Here is a 22833-nt window from a genome sequence, read left to right on the forward strand (position 1 = left end):
GATCAGTTACTAAAAAAATTCAAAGTTTGGCCGTCTATGGCCAGAACGACCTGAAACTTGGTCATTCGGCCGTTTTGACCAAAGTTTTCAAAGTTTGACAAAACGGCCGTTCTGATCAGTAATGCAATAGTTCTCAAAGTTTGACTTTTTTGGTCAAAACGGCAGTCTGAATGTTTTGTAAACGGCCGATTTAACCAAAATTTTCAAAGTTTGAGAAAACGGCCGTTCTAACCAATAGGGTAATAGTTCTCAAAGTTTGACTTTTTTGGTCAAAACGGCTGAAATCAGATGAGGACGGTGTAGCTATAGCGAGAAATAAAAACCTATGCATTGTGCGAAATCGGCACGATATAGATACCCATCCTTTTGAAGGATTTTGAAGTTATTCTCAACTTCATTCCATCCATCCGCCCCGTTGATTTTGTTTTTACTAATGAACCTGAGTCCTTTAAGCGCTCGATGAGCAACCGAACGCGTTCGATCAAGTTGCGAACGCTGCCTCCTTATGGCACGTGCCGCCATCGCAGAGTCCAATCCTGACGATGAGGCACGTGCCGCGTGGCCGTAACTCCACGGAAAGCGTTTCAGTTCCGTGGAGAACTGGCGCACTTTGGCCACGGCCTCCGCCTTCAACTCCTGCGAGAACTGTCGAAACCGGCTGGACCGGTTCGACGAGCTCCTTCGCATTGTTGAAGAGCGTGACGAAAACGCAGAAACTGGGACAGAAACCGGGACTGTCCCAGTTTATGCGTTTTCATTGTCCACGTGGATAACTGTCGCGCTCGCTGGCTCGACACTGCGGAGAATAATAGTGTCGTCATCTTGAAGGTCGAGAGTGACTTCTACGAACTCTTGATCGGCTGGATTCATCGATGACGTGTCCGTGTACGCGGGCGAAGAGCTTTCGCTTGGCATGTTGTCCGGGACGGTATCGGACACCCATCGGCGTTCGTGACGGGCGCCTCGCACAGTATTAATCCTTTAATAATATGTAGTAGCAAACTCGGATGTGACGAATGTTGGAGAATGACGAAGAATATGAGTATGAATATGAATGTGAAAATGAATATTATTAGATGAAAGTATATATGGGTTGGGTGTTAAAAAGAGAGAGAGAATAATAATAATAATAATAATAATAATAATATTGGAAAGAGACTTAGGAAATGAGTGAGATTTAGTTTGAGAAGTGAAGGAAGATATATTAGGCTGAGTGGTGTGGAGCGCGTGAGCCCATTCGCTCGCGCTTCGGGGCGCGAGCACCACAACACCGAGGCGCGAGAGGGGCGCGAAAGGGGCGTGAGCGCGGAAATCCAGGCGGGCGCAAGGGGTCTCGCGGGAGAGGTTGGGCTTGAGGGAGCCTGGGAATGCGTAAATAGAGCCGTTGGGCTCTTTATGTTTATTAAAAAAAAAAAAATTTTCTCTATATAAACCAATATCAACCCAATATCACATACCACACCCCAAAATCACATAAAATACTTACCACAACCTCAAAAAAAAACCCAAAATCACCCCATCTTCCAAACCTTTTTTTAAAAACATGGCTGGAAATTGGTACCCAAACCTAGATTCAGATTACAGTTACGACGATTTATGGTCGGCACCCGGACCAACCGATGTTTTATTCGGGGTCGCAACAATCATCCGGCTTTCAACCATCCAACATACAACCGTCTCCTAACTTTGTTGTTCCGGAGATACAAGAACCAGAAGGTGAAGCTGCGGGACAAAGAAGACGCGTCCACCGGAAAAAACAAGTTGCAACGGACGGGTCGGGTTCGGCTTCGACTGGAAGGACGAAACGGAAAACCACTCCGTGGTCATCGGATGAGAAGGAAGCCCTGTGTCGGGCTTGGATAGTCATTTCTGAGGATCGGCGTTGCGGTAATTGTTTTAACGTTTTTAAAAATGATTTTTAATTAAAAAGTTAAATAAAAAAGTTAAATGACTTACAAATTTATTTATGCATTTTGCAGCCGACTACCAAAAGAGCAAGGTCTTTTGGACAAAGGTTAGGGAGACGTTCTATTCGCTCGTTGGGAGTACAGAGCGGAACGCCGATATGATTTCGGGTCGGTGGACCGAAATCAGAAAATTTGTCGGCTTGTTTACTAATCTGTTCAACAGGAACGCCGGTCGTATGAGACCAAGTGGCAGTGACGATTTGGCGGTTTATAATTTCACTGTCGAAGAGTGGAAGCAGGAGTGCCTGCGGAGGTATGGGACGGTGAAGACGTGGGACGATGTAAAGGTGTGGGAGAGGTTGAGAAGGTGTTCTAAGTGGGTTGAGCTGGTGGCGCCGGACCTTGATGCGGAAGTAGGGCCGAAACGGACTAAAACTAGTTCGTCTGGAGCGTATAGCACTTCCGCCGGGTCGGATTGCCGGGTTGGATTCGACCTAAACGTTGCGGGGGAGGAAACGTCTTCACCGCCGAGGAGGCGGCCATTGGGAAGGGACGCCAGGGGGAAAAAACCGGCTGAGGGGGAAGCCGTAAACATCGCCGATCTTGTTGAATCCCTCAATAAATTCAACAAAACCATGGAGGTGGTCTCTAATGACAAAAAGGAAAAAAAAAGAATGAGAGATTTGGACTTCCTTACAAGAGACTTCAGTAACCTAAATCCGGTCGACCAAATGCTGATGGAAAAACAAAAGGAACGTATCCGGAAGAGGTTTCGAAGAAGACCAAGCCGAAGAATAAGAATAATGTTTTTTTTAGTACTTTAATTTTTTTTTAGATATTAATGTGTTTTTTTAATTAATGTGTGTTTTTTTAAATAATTTATGAGTTTTTTTAATAATACGTTTTTTTAATACATTTATAAAAAAAAAAAAAAAACCGCTCGCGCCCCCTCTCGCGCCCCTCCACACCAGGGCCCGGGGCGCGAGCACCACAACCAACACCCATCTTATCAAGTTTCTCTCTCTGCCACACGTCACAATATTATTGGCTGGAGCCCCCACTCGCGCCCCCTCTCGCGCCCCCCCACACCCCTCAGCCTTATATATATTGTTTAAATATGATTAGGGAAATTATTAGCTTGTGATTTGGTTGTTTACTTTGGAGATTATTGTGTCGTCGTGATCAAACCGTTATTATGTAATTTTTAGTTTTGGTTTTATAAAGTTGTTTATTTTGTGTTAATGGTTTGTAGTTGGATTATTCGTTTGGTTTAAGTTTTTATATTTGACGATGTTGTTTCTTTTTCTAAAAAAGGTCTCTGCAGTCTCTTTTGTATGCGCCGCGCAGACCACATCTTCTTCTACAGATGCTTGCAGATATGGTTCGCAATCTGCATACATTTTATCTCTTAAAAAACAAACAACACCTTAGTATGTGTAGAGAAGTGCTTCATATGTAAAAGGTGAATTTATGATTGTGGTAAAAAGTGAGTGGTAGCTTTACACAACAGTAAGATATCAAGTTTCTCAAGCGATGCCAATAAAATTACTCAATTTTTAACTCTTAAAATTTCTTTTTTATATTGATTCTTCTTCCTCGTTCGACCGTTAATTCACTCATCTAATCATTCCAAAACCTCAATCATTCCTCAAGCTCAACAATGGTGATATGCTAACATGGGCAAGAACTCGTGATTTGGTCATCATGGACCGAGCTAAGTCCTAGTAGTCGGTTATACTCACTACTATAAAATAAACTTTTAGCAACGAAAAACTCACATTTGAAACAGTTAATAGGTGATCACTAACAAATCCAAACAAATTCAGTGAAGTGCATATTTTGCATCATATAGTGCTAGGTTTTACCATTTTACAAGTAGAAATTAAACACATGATGATTAAGTTAATAAAAACTCAATTATGAGACTTATAAGATGGGATGTGCTACACATGGGAGTTGGGTGACAATAGCCAAAATTATGAACAATGGTATGACAAGTGAGTGTAATTAGAGGCACCAACCATATATGTTATCTTAAAAATAACAATAATACTTTACACACGTTATGTCTTTATGTAATTTGACACCTTCACTAAGTTTTAAGTAATACCTAATTCGATTAAGACTTTCTCTTACATTATGATGAACATGCATTCCATTCACCATGTCATGTTAGTGTTTGATGAAAAGTTTATGTTACTATCCTATTTATTTGATGTCATTAGAATAATATTTCTTAAAGTGATGATATTAATTGACATTCTACCTTTATGATAATATAAATTCAATCCGCTACTTTCTATAAACTATTTTTGAATGTTTATGTATGTTTTGTAGTTTGAAAAGAATCTAAATTAAAGTATTCAGATGATACTCTCGAAATCTCAATCAGATAATTTGAAGAGAAACTATGCAATTTTCTGTTTTGAGAAACCTGCACTGATGTACAAGAAATTAACCAAAGACTTACGTTTTATAGTTGGGGAAAAGCACAGCTTCAATAAAAACGATATAACTCTTTGTGAATAAGTATGTAAATTGGAGACTAAAAACGTTACCACAATAGTAACTCTATCAACAGTAATCTTTTGGTACTAACTAAGCTAGTATTGATGATTCGTCTGTCAGTTGTAATTAACTCAACAACTAATCACCAAAGTTGCGGATGTTGTAAAGTTATTGCTAAGAGTCGTCGCCGCTAATAGTCTTATAAGTTATTTTTAATCACCCAAGCTACTACCGAAATCATAAATGTTTGTGACGTTGTTAGTACTAACAACATACTTAATCATAATTGCTACCAACAATCATAATTACTTCTCAAAAACAAGTATTTCTCTTTTAACACCCAAGATTCCTTTTAATAGTTTCAAACAAGCGCATGCACCTCCTAACTTGTAACAAATTATGTAAATGTGACTTTGGTTTTACAAAAATATAATCAGCTAAAAACATCAACATTGTATATATGACAATCATTTCAAGTTTCAACAACATTATTCTTTGTTACAAACGTATAAAATACATAAGCCAACATTGATATATATGAGGATTTTTTTTTCTTTGACTGAGAAAAAGTTTAGGGAATCTAATCTATAACCTAATCAAATAACTTATGTTACAAGAAAAGAAAAAAAGAAACATATTTGAAAAAAATGTCTACCAAATTTCTTAATCCTAACTACTGGCTGCTAATGGTAATGAAATTAAGGAAAGCCTGTATCCCCCACTTGAAAAATAATATTACAATTAAAAATTATCAAATTAATTTTATGTATATTATTTTGTTGATGACTTGTTAGGTGATTTGTGGAAAAGGTATTACACACATAAATGTGAATTTTGGTCCTCGTTAGAAAACCGACTTTTAGCGACATATCAGTGTAACTCTGTAAGAATATGTGTACTTGTATGGTGCTTTACCCTGGGGCGTTGGAACCACTCCACGCCAGAAAAGACAAGCCCGGCAAGCCCCTCCACGCCCTCAATGCCCCTCCAGTGAAGTGTAGCTCGGGGTAAAACCCTCCAGTGAGGTGTGACTGCGCTAATGATGAGTAATTATGAAAAAAAAAATATTTTTTTATCTTTACCTTTTGTTGTAAATATTCAAAATAATTATTATTACCTTAATAGGATTTTGGTTGTGATAGTGATTAAGATAAAACGATTGTAATAACTCTAGTATATTTATTTAGTTTCTTTGATATTCTATTTAATTACTGAAATACCAAAATTGATACTGTTCAATTAGTTGTTGTTGGGTCTTGCATGCTTAATATAATAAGTTCTTAGTTCTCAACTAAACAAAATGAGAGAAAAAGACATCATCATTTATTTTTAACTAGTTTTGTATGCGTCGTGTTACGACGGTGCATTAACATGCATTCGGAAATTGGTATACACGGTAAAACCCAAATGTTGAAACACCGAGTCTACATGAATTCTTTTAGTTTCAGTTATGTTTACCCCGATCAGTAAATCCAAACGTTACGGTAACGAGTTGACACAAAGTCATTCGGTGTTTTCGATGGTACCGAAACAAAAAAAATACATATATTTAAAGCAACAACAAAGATATTAAAATAATCAAAAATACTTTTACAACGCTAGACTCTGATATTTATCTTATGTTATAGTTACATTATTAAAACGATATTTAATGTATAGTAACAAGGAATATTCCACTTTGTAGCTGATGTCACATTATTTGACCGGGTATTAAGAAAAATACTACTCAAGAAGTTGGAAATAATTACGGTACCTTATAACTTGGTTCGTTGGAAAATTATGTTTATGTATGTATTGTATTATGACTTTTGTAACTTGTATGAACATTTATAAAACATAAGTGGAGATGTCCGTTTGTTTCAATGTGCACATGATTCCCACCTATAAAATACATAATGTATTTGTAGTACATAAAAAGTACATGTGTATATGTAAATATGTTTATACGTGTCTTAGCTTGGTTATAGATTAATTTAAGAATTTTGTAATGCCATTTTGGTTTTATTTGTTATGTACATGAAAGTATATAAGCTTATTATTTACTTACACACACATAGTATTTGTTAGACGTGTCGTATACCAAGGATGCATGAGTTAGACGCACTGTTATTAATGTTATTGATGCACCGGTCTTTTAAGAATGTCATATATTAATATATCAATATTACCTTAAAATTAAAGGAAACAAAATACTAGATTTCATAATATAGTTTTTAAAATATAAAGAATTAAGACAAATATATTTTATCATTATATGTATAGAAAAAACAAGGCAAAAATACCCTCATTAGAGTGTGGAGATCTTATATACATCATAATAACAAGTCCTTGATGTATTATCACGTAGACATATATTTGATGTATTTATGTGACCTTATATATTCTTGTACATTTCGAGCTCCCTTAACCCTCAGGTTAGCTTGTCCGAAAGAAACTCTATAAACGACCACTCTCTTCACCCCTCCCACAATTACCGTATTTTCCCAAGTCTCTCTGTCTATGTTTTTCCCGCCTGTTACTCTTTCTTTCACATTAGCTATCGGTCTCTTTATGAAGAGGGTATGATGGGTGTTAGAACTTAGAGGACTATATATGAATCATCAAGATGCATCAATTAATCATGTGATATTATATAAGTGTGTGATAACTTTGTATTAAAGAACTTAAGAACATGATCTTTCAAATAAGAAATGCAATAACATATAATATTAATAGCATAAAATTTTTGTTTTTTGTTTGCATTACTTTTAATTACAAGTTTTTCATAAAGATAAATTATTAAATAATATTAAAATCGAATTAAAGGTAACATCCCAAAAAAAGTAGGTGTCATTCTAGAAGATCCTGTTTGCATCACCTTCTAAGGCCCATTTTAAGTCAAAATTTGACCCACTCCCAATAAACACGGGTTACATTTTAAGGAGTAAATAAAATTATGAGTCTATGTATTGGTAGCTTTCACAAGAAAATTTGAGTAATTACAAAATAAATATAAAAAAAAAGTAAATTTAATAGTTTAATTTCATTGATCGGGTACGGTTCTGTGTGTATGAATAGTTGAGCAGTGATATTGAATCCACGGTAATACTTAAATGGCTCAAGAAACTCATAGTGTATTCATAGATTTAATCTAATCGAATGGTTAGAAACAAGTCGAAAGATTCAAGAACAATGTTTTTTACGATAACCAATCTTCAAAACTATGTAAAACAAAACATAAACGATAGATCCTAACTTAAAACAAACGGAAAAGAGAGAAACCAGGTTTCAATTTTGAAAAATAATATAAGATCTTTTTAATCTTGAATTCAAACAAGCTATCTTGTCCAACACTCCAAATATTCTTCCTCATGGGTCACCGTTCGGTCGGGTCAGTTCGGCTAAACGAACCAGATGCTCCCACATCAATGATCACAGAGTTCATATCAACTATAATTATTTTTATATAAGTGTATATTGTATGAAAAATTTGTTATAACTTTTATAAATGGGATATTACTTATCTAATTCTACTTTTGTAAATCAACATGATTTCATTTTATTAGGGTTACACCTAGAAGTAAGAAGATGTAGTTAACCGAAATAACTAAATTGTCTTTCCTGATAACTATAATAACCAAATCATTTGTAACAAGAAGCGACCGATTTATGAAAATTACTAAACCGAACTACCTATGCTATGGTCACTCATAACTTAGTAAAGATAAAGGTGTGTTGGTTTAACGTTTTAATCAAGAATTAAAATTAAACCTTCAAACCAGCACACCTTTATTTTTACTAAGTTATGAGTGACAATAGCATAGGTAGTTCGGTTTAGTAATTTTCATAATCAATCGCTTCTTGTTACAAGCGGTTTGGGAATTAAAGAATTAAATTAAATTGTTCTCTCTTTATTGTTGATTTTAGCATAAAATATTGATTGGTATGAGAGACTGATTGTTACAATATAAAAAACAACAATATAAATACAACCACCAAATACAGAATTATGATAGCACAACGCCAATAGACCATCTTTAGTTTGTTAGTAAATAATTAAATGTTATGACTTCGTAGATAAAAATAAGTCTATATATTATAAATCATTTCTAAAGTAATTTGAGTTAAGTGATGTGGTCATGGACTCATGGTAGATAGCCCATAAGATGCATGTTTCTTATATTGAAAATAGAAAATAAATACACGTATATTCAAATTATTACTTGTTTAATAATCAAATGGATGTCATTTTCTTGATTTTTGAATAAAGATAAAAAGAAAAGTAGTGTAATAAAGTCAAGAGAACACCCAAGTTTTGTTATGTAGTCATTGTCTTACCCGTTACTTCCTTTCCAAAAAAAATTAAATAATAATAATAATAATAATAATAATAATAATAATAATAATAATAATATAGGAAATACATTTATTATAAACATAAAACGATTATAAACTACTAAACGTCTGTAACACACTCTTTCTCGCTCTCGTTAAATCATAAAATTAATAGTACGTTCAAGTGTAGTATGCAATTCTCGTATTTTCTTATTTTGAAGTGGTTATGAATTGAACATGGGTCATATGCCATAGCAAAGATAATATGTGATTATTAGCAAAAAAATAAACAATAATAATTTAGATGATTAAATTAATACATAAAACGGTTATGCAAACTACTAAATGTTTGTCACACACTCTTTCTCATTCTCATTAAAATTTCAAAATAACACGTGCAAGTATACTATGCGATTCTCATCGTTTTTCTTTCAAAGTGGTTATGCATTGAACATGATTCATAACGCCATTAAAAACTAATATTTAATTATTAGAAAAATAAAGTTAAATAATTAAAACTATTTTTGTTACAATTATCAATGCTATATTTATTGTAAGGCAACCAACATAATAATTATTATGAGTTGTGTCTTACATATATATAGACTTGCTTTCTTTGTTGTTTATACAATCAATTGTGAAAGTTTCCCAAAGTATGTATCTCACTAAAAACTGTTTAAACACCAAATCACCTCTATTCTGATATATAAAAAAGAGAAAAAAAAACAATTTTTCATTGTTTATGGTTTAGAAAAATATAATCTAGATATTATAAAAAAAGGGGTAAATATATGCATGGTTATTGACAATTGAGTAGGGTAGTTGGTTAAGGTTTAACTAGAAAGCAACTAAATGTTGTTATTGGCTTGTGTATTTAAGCAGTGAGAATAATTTGGTTCAGTTACTAATCAAAATTAATCTTTAACACGTGTTTTAGTTCTTAAAACTTTTGTAATTGTTCGGTTTTGATTACATACGTTTTGGTTATTTTAGACTATATAAAAAAGGTTGGCTGTAAAATCGGAGAACGAATTAAAGAGAAAGGAACTCGTCAATCATAGCTACTCATTTCATTAACTCGATCACGTATATATACAACTCTCCAACGATTAACGAACTAACACATTTTTTTTATAGCGGCGTAAACACTTTTTTTTTTTTCCAAAATAATAAAGTATAAATAAAATTAAAAACTCATTCTTTAACAATGAAGGTTGTTCTATACTTCTATTATCGTTGCAACATTTTTATCAACTTTCCCATTAGGCTATAACCAAATCAATCTTAACTTTAAAATGATGTGATCAATGGTTTTATACGAAGCGTTTTTAGTGTAAAAAAACACAGGAAGCAATCATGGGCGAAGCTTCTTTAGCAGCCCCCCCTGTTTTTTTGCACAACAGTGTAAATTGACCATTTTTCGTTTGAAAATTGTATACGTCGTATAAATTCACCCGTTTGAGCCCCCCCCCCCCCCCCCCCCCCCCGATGAACATGTCCAAGCTTCGATTCAAACATGATTTAAACGGTCAATAAAACCAGAAAACGAAAGAAAAAAAACGAATCTTTTTATCCCTTCTGTTACATAATTACAACAAAGCATTATGGACCCAACAAGGGAAACTTTTCTGTACTACAAACTCTAAAACTATATACATCAACATAATTCAAACTAACAACATAATTAACCAAAAGAATTGAACTTTTAGTACTTCGCATTACCTTTATGGTCACCACGGCTTTTCCACTCCATCGGCACGAGTTTTCTGAGCTTCGGAGGCTTATTTGGTAACTTTGCATGCTGCGTTGCGATCGATCTCTTCATCGGGCTGCTGCTACTTTCATGATGTGCATTTTTAAAAATTTTATTTGGAGACGATGACGATCGGATTGACTGAGGTGTAACGGTTGACCATTGGTACTGCCCTTTGGCGGGGTCGTTGACCGACGGTTTAAGCTTCTTTGAAATGTTTGACTTTGCGTCGTCTGAACGGTTGATGAGGCTGGTGGGTCCCACGGATCTTGAACTCGGGATGGTGAATAATGCCTTTTCGAGCTTCTCGTCTGATGTTAACTTGCTGGACCTTATAGATTTTTGGGATGATTTCTTTTGCCAGCTGGCAAGCCCGTATTGGCCTTGCTTACGGAATTTGGCTGCAATGTTGCACAATGTTTGAGCAGCTAATAAGACCCCTGCAGAATGCACAGCTGTAAAAGAACAAGTAAAAAAAAGTCGCCTTTTAGCATAAACGGTAATATAATATAATCATATCATCGATAAAAACAAAAAACCGCGATATATAAGAACGTTTACCTGGGGTTTTGGAAGCTGTGGTGTGGGGCCCAGAAGGTGCAGCGGTTACTACTCGGTCAGAAGTTGATACCAGAGGAGATTTTTCCTTTTGGGTTGACCCGGGCAGCTGACTTTTTAATGGAACGAGGCTTTGATTATAAGTCAGAGACTGAAAGTCTTCAAGATAAGTAGTGGTGACCCCTAAAGAAGTGGTTGACTTGCCCATTTTGACCCATCTACTTTGACACGTACTTTTACTCGGTGTTGACTTGACCAAATCAGGGTTGACTTTAAAATGGCCTCCGGAGACATGTGACCAAGAAAATGTTGGTAAACTACCACCATTATGTACTGTCATTATTACCAAACGTTAACAACGTATTAGACATTTAATATTAAGTATCTAAATACGGATAAAGTTATAAACGCGTATAAATATAAAGATTACCTTTTGAGGATGAGGTAGGCTTCATACTGTCAAGAAGCATAAGATCAACATCCTTGTGAGGAACAAGAGCTAAACGGTCCAAAACGTCTTTCGGTTCCAACAATGGAAACTGAAGTATATTTGCATGATGATCAGCGGGGCCCGCGAGAGAACCTTCCACCTTCAATAAACCAAATAATAAAGCAACTTTTAAGTAGACAAGTTCCCTTTTTAAGCAAGAACATATACATATACATATACATATACATATATAGGGTGAGGATCCTAAGAGAACCCTTTGAAAATTGAGAACTTTGAGAACCATTTTGAGCCACAAAAACAACCCTTTAAAAAAATTTACAAAAAATTATAAAACAAAAAAAGCGAAAATTTTTAAAAAGTAAAATAACCAAATTTTTTTTATTTTTCATCCCAGTTTCATAAAAAAAAACCTTAATTATACAAATATGTATATTTTTATTTAATCTCGATTTACATAATGTACACATATGTACATTATCATTTATCTTAACTGTACATATGTGTATAAAGAATAACATGTATAAAATTAAAAAATATGTATTTTACATATATGTATAATTTTGCTAAACTGATATTGTTTTTTTAATTTTTTTTTTATTTTCTTTATGAAACCGGGATGAAAAATAAAAATTTTTGGTTTTTTTACATTTTTTATTTTCGCTTTTTTTTGTTTTATAATTTTTTTTAAAAAGAGTTTTTTTTGTGATCCAAAATGGTTCTCAAAGTTCTCAATTTCAAAATAGTTCTCACATGATCCTAATCCTACATATAACTAACCTTGTTACAAGGAGACGAGTCTGTTGCTTCTCCTTTATTACCATCGTTCGAGCTAGAGTTTGTTACAGATGCATTATTATAAATAGCATCGACAGCTGGCACCGAGGTTTGAGCAGGCTTTTGGAGGTGAAGGACTGAAGAAGCTTCTCTAACCGATAGCAAAATACTTCCATTTAAAGCTTCCGTTGACTTTTCTTTGACCTTGATGGAGTCGGGACACTTATAACTCCCATCAAGCAGCTCATTCAATGATATCTCATCTACACGCTTTGCAAAATCACAGATATCATGTTTCGAACCGTATATTCCTGTCCACCGATTCAATAACAGAAATAAGTTAAATATGTCAACTTGATTAATAATATGGAATAACTTATTGACAAAATAAAAAAAGAAGAAAAAAACGGACCAAGAGCGTTATTTCCACTAGCGGATGAGCTGAAGCTTGACAAACCAGCTTTTATAGAAAAAGTATCACTTTTGCTCTTATGAAGTTTGCCATTTCTTTTTTCACTTCGTTTACCGGAGACAGATGTCTTCTGTTTAAATGCCTGTGTCTTATCTGTAATCATAAAAAGTCAGCAGAATCAGAGGAATAATATCATAATAAAAAAATAATAAAAAATAATAATAATATAGCGCCGCTATTTGAAGTTGCTGCTGATGTATACTTTATGATTAACATCAGCTATATGCTAGCTCTTAAAAAAGAATTATCGTTCTTAATAACATGAGAAAAAGGTGAATAGAATTAAAAAAAGAAACATGTTAAACGTACGCACCACCGTCTTATTGGGAACCAAATATAGTTGACATCTTTTATGGTCATATCGACATTTTACATTAAGCTACTAAATGCATAACGAGGAACAATGTACACATCAGCATGTCGTATACAATTTATGATACATTTAAGGTGATTTCTATATTTAATAATTCACAAAGTACCGACTTTACCTGCAATGTTGTATTTGCCAGGATAAGAACCAAGATCCTTGGATAGATCATTAACATCAACTAATCCTGTTACGTTCATAGAAGCTTCCATGTGTGCTACCCGCGATCTTCTAGAACCGTTTACATTACTTCTGGCTGCTTTCCCGGACTTCCGTTGTAATTCCTTAACCTCTGGCACAGAATTCATGTCATGGTCGACAAACGCCTCTTCGTTGTGAAAGCTTGTTAATTGTTCCGCCTTTTTGTAGAAGTCGTCGTCAGACATCTTGTTCCAGAAAGCTGGTTTTGAACCATTTATGTTACAGTTATCGTCTACAAAGAATTAGAACCAACATTAGATAAATACAAAATCTGAAGATAAAGTTACAAATCAATACACACATATGACAATGTTGTATTTTTTAACCAAATATATTACAGTACAGATTACAGAACTGCAACAAACAAACACTAAAGCAACAAACCACTCATCGCTACATTTTAAACTATTAACATTAACCAACTTCAACCGCGATCAAATAACAAATGGTACATAACAAAATCATTCTTCTTTACATAATAAGCCCTCGTCCCTCATCAATTTAAGTAACACAGAGACACCTCGTCTACCATTAGTTACACAAGTACAGAACAAATGCATGTCTTCCCTATTGGCCAACAAACTACATAACAAGATATCACAAGTACAGTTATTGTAACGTGCCAAAATATTGTTCCGTTTTATCTTCACCCGACGAACTGTTCACCTACGCAAAACACGTCTTGGTATTCCACCTCCTTATAAGGAAGGCTTCGTTCTCCCTCTCAACAAACGCGGGACTTACAAATTACATCTGCATCCCCTTAGTGAGCCAAGCATCCTCGTTGACACACCGTTCCGACCCCTAACTCTAATACCATTTGTAACAGCTCAAGTAAACCCGTGCCGGATATTGCCCGCTTTACCCCCAATGGATTGCCCGTCCAGAAACTCACGGTTTTGCTTCCACCCGTCGAACTGCCCGCCCAGGCGAGACACATCTCGGAAGAGAAGGTTTCCACCCCTTATACCAAGGCTTCGTTCTCCACGTCAACCGATGTGGGACACATCGGTTGAGCACAAGAACGAAGCCGTCTTAACAGGGGTGAAAACCTTCTCTACCGAGACGTGTTTCACCTGAGCGGGCAGTTCGTCGGGTGAAAGCGAAACCGTGAGTTTCTGGACGGGCAATCCATCGGGGGTAAAGGGGGCAATATCCCGGCACGGGTTTACTTGAGCTGTTACAAATTCCAATTCAATCAAAACCCTAATCAATTCCCCCAATTTATATCACCACTAGGTTAAAAACATAACAACACCTATAATATAAAGATCAAATTTTTAAAAAGAAACAGATCTCAGTTAAGCTAATTATAATTAATTATATAAACAACACCTTTATCTTTACAAAATGAGCTTCTGCAAATTTGACGCTCCGACAGCTCCATTATCTTCGATCTGTGACTGATGACTGAAGTTTGACCATTTTGGGATAATAAGAATTAATAATAATAAGAATTAATAATAATATTGGAAACGGATGGGAGGAGTGAATTGGGGGTTTTAGAGAGAGAAAGAGAAAGTGGTTGCGGCTGGGTTAGGGCAGAGAAATAATGAGGAGTATTTATAGTTTTCGGGAAAAGTGACCGAGAGTATGTTGGTGGGTGTTGCCGGTAGGAATATTCCGGTGAAATGGTTGGTGGGGTCCACTAATCTGAAGAAAATAAGGTTGAGGGTGTAATTGTCATTTACACTTTTAATGTTATTTTATGTTATGTTATATGTTTATTATGTGCATAATATTTCCTTTGTGTAATCTTATTATACTCAAATCAATGGGTTGTAACTTGTTGGTGTGAAAATAAAGATTTGGGTAGGGTAGTAATGGGTCGGGTTTAGATTTTTCTAAACTCATATCTGATTATTAAAGTTCATTTTAATTCCGTCGAGTTTTAATCGAGTAATTACCCGTCGGGTTTCAGGTTTTGATAAAATTTCTATCGGGTTTCTATCGAGTTTTGACAAACATATAACTAGTCGATTACAAAAAGCAGTTATCATAAAGTTAAATATGTCATATATAATTACCATAAACAAGTTTCGGCAAGTAATAGATTTAAAATATACTATATATATAGTATAAAAACTTATATTGGGTATATAATCGGGTAAATGAGTATATGTTATCAGGTAATCAGATATATTAGAAATCTTAAACACGTCCCAAACCCACAAAAATTTCAAAACGAATCTCAAACCCGTCCCAATTATGTTGGGTTTCAGGTTTTCCCATTGGATTTGGATTTCATTACCATCGTTAGATTTGCGATGAAAGCAGTTTTAAGCTTGAATTTGATTTTAACCGGGTTTTATTGCATCACAAACGTATGAGGTTGTCTTTTATCATTGGGTTACCCTATGTAACCAGACTTTATTCTTTAGTCATTAAAATAATAAAAATAATGTTTACTTTCTTTGCATTCCTTATATAAAAGATCAGTATAAATTGGTTTGAAATCAATTTTGTAAGTAATCTATCTTTAGTTGATAAGCAAACATATTGGTGTGAAAAATTTGAGTTATTGAAGCTATAAGCTCTTGCACCACATTTTTAAGGGTTACTGTATTTTAACAATTCTAATTTTCATGTGTTTGTTGGAATTAATCTCCTCAGTAAATATTTACAGAGTTTTAGCTTTAAACGTATTTTCTTTCAACAACTTATAAGTTAAATAAATGTTTTAAATCTTCCAAACATGTCTAGTATTATATCTTTCAAGTTATAACAGTATCCCCATGAAATAGAAAGTTAGAAACATGTATAGACAAAATAAGAGTCATCTATTAAATATTATTATATCTTTTAGTTTGAACTGAAATGAGGCAACGACTTAGTTTAAGTGGTGCATTAATCTTGAACCACATAGATTTAAGGTTGGAGTGTTGGACCCTACACAACATATAAACTCTTATGATTTAGCAAGTTCCACGATTCAACAAAAAGAATGCTTTTAATTCACATACCGGCACACACAAATCTTTGATAGTCATGAGTATTTTAGAAAGAAAAATTTACATAGAAGTTGGTCTACCTACACAATCGTAACAGTGGTCTTCTGCGCGTTACATAATATTATTTGTAACACTATTAGTTATGAAGATTAAAGGCGTAATCTTTGTAAAAATAAATTACGATAAAAAGCGTTAAAAAGGTGAACCGAGACACAAACCACCTAAATATTAGGCCATTGAATAATTAAAAGCTCAAAGCTTAACATTAAGCAAGTAAATCACGATAATTTATGAGTTTTTTTTTTATTTGGGCATAGTTAAATAATTATTTGGTATGTTTTCACCTTTTGTTTTTATATGCAACACATTTTGTTTTTGTGTGTATTAAAAACAAATTGCAACAATAATTTATTCCTAACATTCATAATCATGTGATATTTGTAGGCATGCTTTACTCGTACTTGTACTCGTAAGGGGTAAAGGGGAGAAAGACAAGAATTGGTTGTTGACTTGGAACTTGCATAGTCGTCAATATACACGCATCACACCTAATTTGTAACGTTTGTATTTTCAAAAGTCTCAAAGGTCGTATGTTAATGCATGTGTACGATCCCCGACTTGACAAAAGTTTTTAAGTTCTTTTGTTTAATTCAAAACACTATAATCATTTGCGAAAATTTACAAAAGCTTAACCGTTTCAAGTTTCAAGTTTCAAGATCATGTATTGTATCGAGTACTTGATCGCAATCCACCTTCCAATTTCGGAACTTTACCTAAGACATTACAATCCACAAGTTAGAACTTAGGAGTGATACAAGAGATTATATACAATCAAGACATTTAAATCCAACTAAAAAACATCAAAATCTATCGGCCAATTCTTTATTATGGGCTGGACCTCTTGTCATGGGCCTAATTATCTATCGGGCTGAAACTATATTTATAGTATAGCTTATCGGGTCTGATTATTCTAAAATAGTACTATAAAGACGAATTCACTCTCATGTATGGATGAGATTGACACCGTACTGATACGTTACCCAAATCAAAAAGCATTAAAATACCAGTACCACATCGAACCGCGAAACCGGTACTGTACCGATCCCAAAACCAAAAAAAGTTGGTACTGAGTCGGTATCGACGGTACTGGTTTTGATGTCATTTACTCATCTCTAATCTCATGTGCATGACACACTTATAACTTTAACCGTCCGTTAATGAAAAAGACGAACCCCACAAACGTTTTTAAGCTAAAAACATAAAGTACGCTCCCTTAAATTTTTAAAGGTAAAAGACAACCATGGAACGAAGTACCAATAAAGGACAAAAATGTAATTTAACTCTCGTTTCCTAAAATGTAAGTTCAAAATTCAAATTTAAAACTATACAATTTAATACTTCAAAACTTTAAACTCAAAACTCTTGACACCATGACCGTAGCCGTGGCTAGACCGGTGTCCGGACCGGCGGACATGACCACCGGACACACACTCTCGCCGGCGTACGTCAACGCGTTCCGCATCTCCGCCGTGACTAGCCGCCTACTCGCTCACGTTCGCGGCGATGCACGCTCCGATAATGCTGAGTTTTGCAACCTCTGTTTATCTCTCGCTAGGTTTACTTATTATTATTATTATTATTAAGTTATATGCTTCTGTTAGCTGGAATGCTTACTGTGTAAATTGTTATTTAGTTGAGTTTGTGGTTATTGTTGTGTTTGTTTGAAACCCTAGGTTTTGAATGTAGTGTGATTAGTTGAGTGTTGAGCTGTGTTAGAGATATATATATATATATATATATATATATATATATATATATATAGCTGATTTTGTGATATTGATGAAGTGATTAGTGTAATGAGCATTAATTAACTGATTGTCTTATGCAATGTAAGAGACAGAAGTCATAAGTAGGCCTGTAAACGAGTTCGTATTCGTTCATATAACTTTAAATGAACAGGAACAGTTAATCGTCTTTGTTTATGTTCGTTTGGTGAAAATTTAGGGGGTGTTTGGCCTAGCTTTTTTAACAAAGCTTATAGCTTTTTTTTTTACAAAATAAGCTAACTTAGTGTTTGGTTTAGGTTTTTAAGCTTATGCTTATGAGCTTATATAAGCTAATTTGAAGAAGCTTATTTAAAGATGGTTTTTTAGCTTATTTGAAGAAGCTAAAAAACCATCTTTAATTGTTGGATATATAATCGAGATGCGACTTATGCTATATGTATTACACAAGTTTATGACTCTGATAGTTTTCTAGATCCTTTATTATGTTAATCATATAAATTTCTTCGATTTCTAGATCTTGTTTAATGAATCTTGATTCTTTTGTTTAATTCATCATACTGACTAAATGATGACAATTACAGAGGCATTGATTATGCTGTTTCTAATAACGAAGTCCCAGGCCGAGCTCCAGATTTACCTTATTTGTTAAATCAGGTTACTTTCTTTCTATACGAATATCAAAAGCTTCGTTTCATAAGTTTAATGTTGTTTTACTTCCACAAGTTATGATGTTATCTATGAATCTATGATTATATGAATAATTCCATTTACTATTTAACGTTATCTTTTCACTTTTATAACCGTCCTTTTGCTGCATCGAATAGGTATGTCAGCGGAAAAGCGATCTCTCTTCACAAGCAGCTGTTATGGTACTTATGATCTCTGTAAAGGTACTCAAATCTCTTTCTAAAATAAGGAAGGTTGATAAATAAAGAAATCTTGATTTTTTTTTTCACATCTGCTGGCTTTTCTATTTGATGTATTTTATTTGTTTTTATAGAGTGCGTGTAGTAATGGATGGTTCAGTGAGAAGGCAAAAGAAGAACTTTATGTTCTTTCAAAAGAGGTTCGTGGACGGTTTTAAGTTTTAACACTCATTCGTTTTCATCTTTTTACCACATCCTTCTTATAAAAGGATTTGTCTGCATATTGTAGATGCAAAGCCGTTTCTGCAGTGTTAGTGTTGATGATTTAAATTCTCATGTGAAGAACAAGGAGAGTAGCTTACATCCCACCATCTCCACAATTATGTCAAGGTATTAATATTATCATCTTTTATTATTTTATTATTATTATTATTATTATTTTAATGAAGTTTTGGTTCCAAAATTCGGAATTTACATTGGAAGATGTCTACTTTCAGGTTCTATCCAGGAATGAAAATGGGTGAAATATTTGCTATTTTCGAGACGAAGGTATTAACGTTCAGTTTTTATTTTATTTGAAAAAAAGTTATCTTGTAAACCCGTGATCTAAATGTATGTTTTGTTGATATTATATAGCCAGGTTATGATTCATATATGACCGATCTTTATATATCCAAGAGTTCAAGAACATCTCCTGATGAAAAGATAGTAAGCATTTACCATATTAAATTGTGTTCTATATTCTCATCTTGACTACGAATCTCACTTTTTTTTGGTTGAACCAATTTTCTTGCAGTATTTATTTGTTGCTCAAACAGATAATATAGAGACATCGTCATGTCTCATAACTCCTCAGCAAGCCAAGTATGCACTAACTGTTTTTTTTTTCACTGAAGAATATACATATGTGTTTGCATCGGGCTAATCTGTTATTCATTTGTTTTAATTTGTAGTTTTTTATTGAACGGAGTAGGGGTCGATAAAAGGACTGTTATTTACAAGGTTTGTTCTACAGACTGCTGCATGGCTTGTACTATGATGTGGTTGCGGTGACCGGTGAACACTAACATGTTTTTGGTTCTTAAATTTTCTCATTAGGATCCTGGACCACAGATGCCGACACCTGTCTCGCATATGCTTAAATATGGAAGCAATCTTCTTCAAGTAGTGGGCCAATTTAACTGTAATCTCATTATTATTATTATTATTATTATTTTAACATAATTTCTTGATTTTCTAAAATAATTTTAATGCTCGACTACCGCCACTTGACATTTTATTTGATTCTATATAGGGAGATATATAATAGTTATTGGCTTCATGAGTGTGGTTGCAAACCCTACTTTTCCTTCCATTCCTGATTATGTTCCACCCATTGCTACTCAATCTGATCCAGGTTAACTACACGTTTATTTATGATTTTTTTAAAACCATTTTTATCCTTTTCTTGGCTAATATGTTTTTCTTTTGATGATAGATAATGAGATAGTTGAAGGACCATCTAGGGTATCACTAAAGTGCCCCATAAGGTATATAACTCATAAACATCCAATAATGAAATTTCTGTGATCTGATTATTGTTCGTATTTTTACACAGTTTTAGTCTTATCAATATCCCTGTCAAAGGGCATACATGTAAACATCTTCAGGTAAATTCTCCACGCCACATCATCAAAAAGTTTCGATTTTTTCAATTTTTAATGTTGTTATATGATATCCTAATTTCCTTGATTTTTTTTATCTAAGTGCTTTGATTACAACAATTACATGGGAATGAACTCAAGAACACCACTGTGGCGTTGTCCCCATTGTAACCAATCAGTAAACGTCCCTGACATTAGGATTGACCAAAGCATGGTCAAGGCAAGTCAACATGCATACATATTCCGTTTATTTATTTATTTATTATTATTATTATTATTATTATTATTATTATTATTATTATTATATAGATCTTGAAAGAGGTTGCAGAAGATGTTTATTTTGTGGAAATATCAAGCGATGGTTCGTGGCAAGCCGGCACTGGAAATATCAGTAACGAGACTACAGAAAAACCCAACGATGCACCGCCTTCGAACCAAGAAACTGTTGCCCTAAATGTGGATGATATTATGGACCTTACTGTAGATGATTACGAGATAGATGAAACTGATATGGATGCTGACAAAAAGCCTTCGCCGGCTGGCGAATCTTTAATGAATGAAAATGTCGCACCACATATGGAAGACGGGTTTTGGAGGGATTTTTATTCATCAACACATGGAACTGAAACGACTAATAATACTATTCAAAGGCAGCACAGTTTCAACTCCTTGAGTCCCGGTCAAAGTCAAAGTCAAGTACCTGTTGCTAATACTATGCAGTCACAACAGATTGAAATCTCAAGTAATAATGGTAACGGCCATGCAAGGTACCCGACACCTGCCTCCTGGATAACAAGAATACCAAATGCCATTCAGGCACTTCCAGCTCCGGCTTCTGCAAGACCGGTCGATGCTGACCGACAACAAAATATCTCAACGTCTTATCCACATCAGCACATGAATTCTCAGGTATGACTATTTTCTAATTTTCTATTTATTTCCCTAATTTTATTCATTTTTTTAATTTCCATTTGTTTTTCATCAGGGTCAACCTAATCATTTGCTTCTCCCAAGTCAAAGTCAAAGTCAAACACTCCCTCAAATCCGTCGTTCACCCTCACCTCAGCCAACAAATGGCAGCTGGCATATTCTTCCAACAGACCGTTTCAACTCGAACCAACAAAGTCAATTTCCGGTTCGATCATCTGGTCAACCTTATCCTCACGTTCGGGTTGCAAGTAGTCAATCTCCCACGTATCCATTACATCAGCAAGCAACTTCCCATATTCAGACATCCGGGCCGTCATCTTTACCAGTTGCAGTAACAGCAGACCAAAGAGGTAACAATTAACATACTTTCTAACATTAAATAAATAAAAATTAAAGATACATGTTAGTTAATAACTTAATATGGAATATGGATATAGGGAGTTCGGTAAACGCATTGGGCGAGGAAACGCAAAGGCCAACGGGTCGTATGCGAGGAAGCCTTTCAGGGTGGCAATACACTGAAGCTGTAAGAAAGCAGTCCATAATTCAACCAAGTCAACCGGTTCAAGCTGCTAGACCACCACCTGTTATGAACACTCCCAGACCGTTCCTTCCGCCTCATTTACAATCGTTAATGGCTAATAACCCGAGACCTCAAGCGGAAGGAAGCAGCCCAGGTTCGGGTTCAGATACTAATATGGCTGGCGGTCAAGGTTCTGATAAGTGAAAGTAGTTAAGTCACCATGTACTGTGATATTATTGTTTAATGTTTATTTAAAGACATGTAGGTATCATCCAGAGTTGTATGCATAATTAGGGTGACTCTAACTTTTTAATAAATTTATTCAGATTTTTGTAAACATTTAAAATGATTTTTTATTCATGCCCGTTCGATACTTATGTTTGCGCGCTAAACAAAATAAGAAGCTTTATGTCTTTATGTTCTATTCCATTAATGCGACGATAAGAGCTGTACATTATGCATAAAGTTTTCGATTAACATTGGATCTTACGTAGTCGACAACATATATAACAATAATACAACACTTTATTAATGGTTGTTAATCAAAATACCTACATGTTCAATAATTCGCATTCACTAGACCTCGTTAGGTGCATTTACGTTCACTTGGTCACATGCACTTGTCACACCCTCAAAATCCACAAACGGAGTTTTACCGTCAGAGGGTGTGAACTGGCAGGATCGGAATCATCAGTTATAATCAAACCATAAAATAAAGTTTCAAAACCATTAAAACGTTTACGAGTAATTAAATGCGGAAGCGTAAAAACCTTTAATCAAAAGTTGCGTCACGCAGGACGACTTAAAACCAAAGATATCGTTAAAAAT

At 34.6% G+C, this 22833-nt stretch overlaps 2 protein-coding genes and 1 pseudogene across 2 annotated transcripts; 1 reads left to right on the forward strand and 2 right to left on the reverse strand.

Annotated features, from left to right (window-relative positions):
• Positions 1-303: 303 nt before the first annotated feature.
• Positions 304-984, reverse strand: LOC143593483 (respiratory burst oxidase homolog protein A pseudogene; annotated as a pseudogene).
• A 9424-nt stretch (positions 985-10408) lies between these two features.
• LOC143593475 (uncharacterized) lies at positions 10409-14702 on the reverse strand. Its single transcript, XM_077073095.1, has 7 exons — positions 14641-14702; positions 13226-13537; positions 12678-12830; positions 12269-12576; positions 11471-11630; positions 11044-11373; positions 10409-10937 (listed from the first exon to the last, which is right to left on the reverse strand). Exons 1-7 carry the CDS (start codon positions 14690-14692, stop codon positions 10435-10437), a joined length of 1818 nt encoding a protein of 605 aa, XP_076929210.1. The 5' UTR covers positions 14693-14702; the 3' UTR covers positions 10409-10434.
• A 2964-nt stretch (positions 14703-17666) lies between these two features.
• Positions 17667-22353, forward strand: LOC143593481 (E4 SUMO-protein ligase PIAL2-like). The gene is made up of 17 exons (XM_077073099.1): positions 17667-17871; positions 18625-18697; positions 18868-18933; positions 19044-19109; positions 19199-19299; positions 19407-19458; positions 19546-19617; positions 19706-19773; positions 19863-19911; positions 20008-20092; positions 20204-20305; positions 20387-20438; positions 20507-20558; positions 20656-20772; positions 20862-21461; positions 21538-21832; positions 21920-22353. The coding sequence occupies exons 1-17, from the start codon at positions 17687-17689 to the stop codon at positions 22207-22209; spliced, it is 2325 nt and encodes a 774-aa protein (XP_076929214.1). The 5' UTR covers positions 17667-17686; the 3' UTR covers positions 22210-22353.
• The last annotated feature ends 480 nt before the right edge of the window (positions 22354-22833 follow it).

The sequence above is a fragment of the Bidens hawaiensis genome, unplaced genomic scaffold, assembly GCF_021521415.1.
Source record: "Bidens hawaiensis isolate Kalapana, Puna unplaced genomic scaffold, B.hawaiensis_p1.1 tig00042255_1, whole genome shotgun sequence".
In the NCBI taxonomy this organism is placed as follows: domain Eukaryota; kingdom Viridiplantae; phylum Streptophyta; class Magnoliopsida; order Asterales; family Asteraceae; genus Bidens; species Bidens hawaiensis.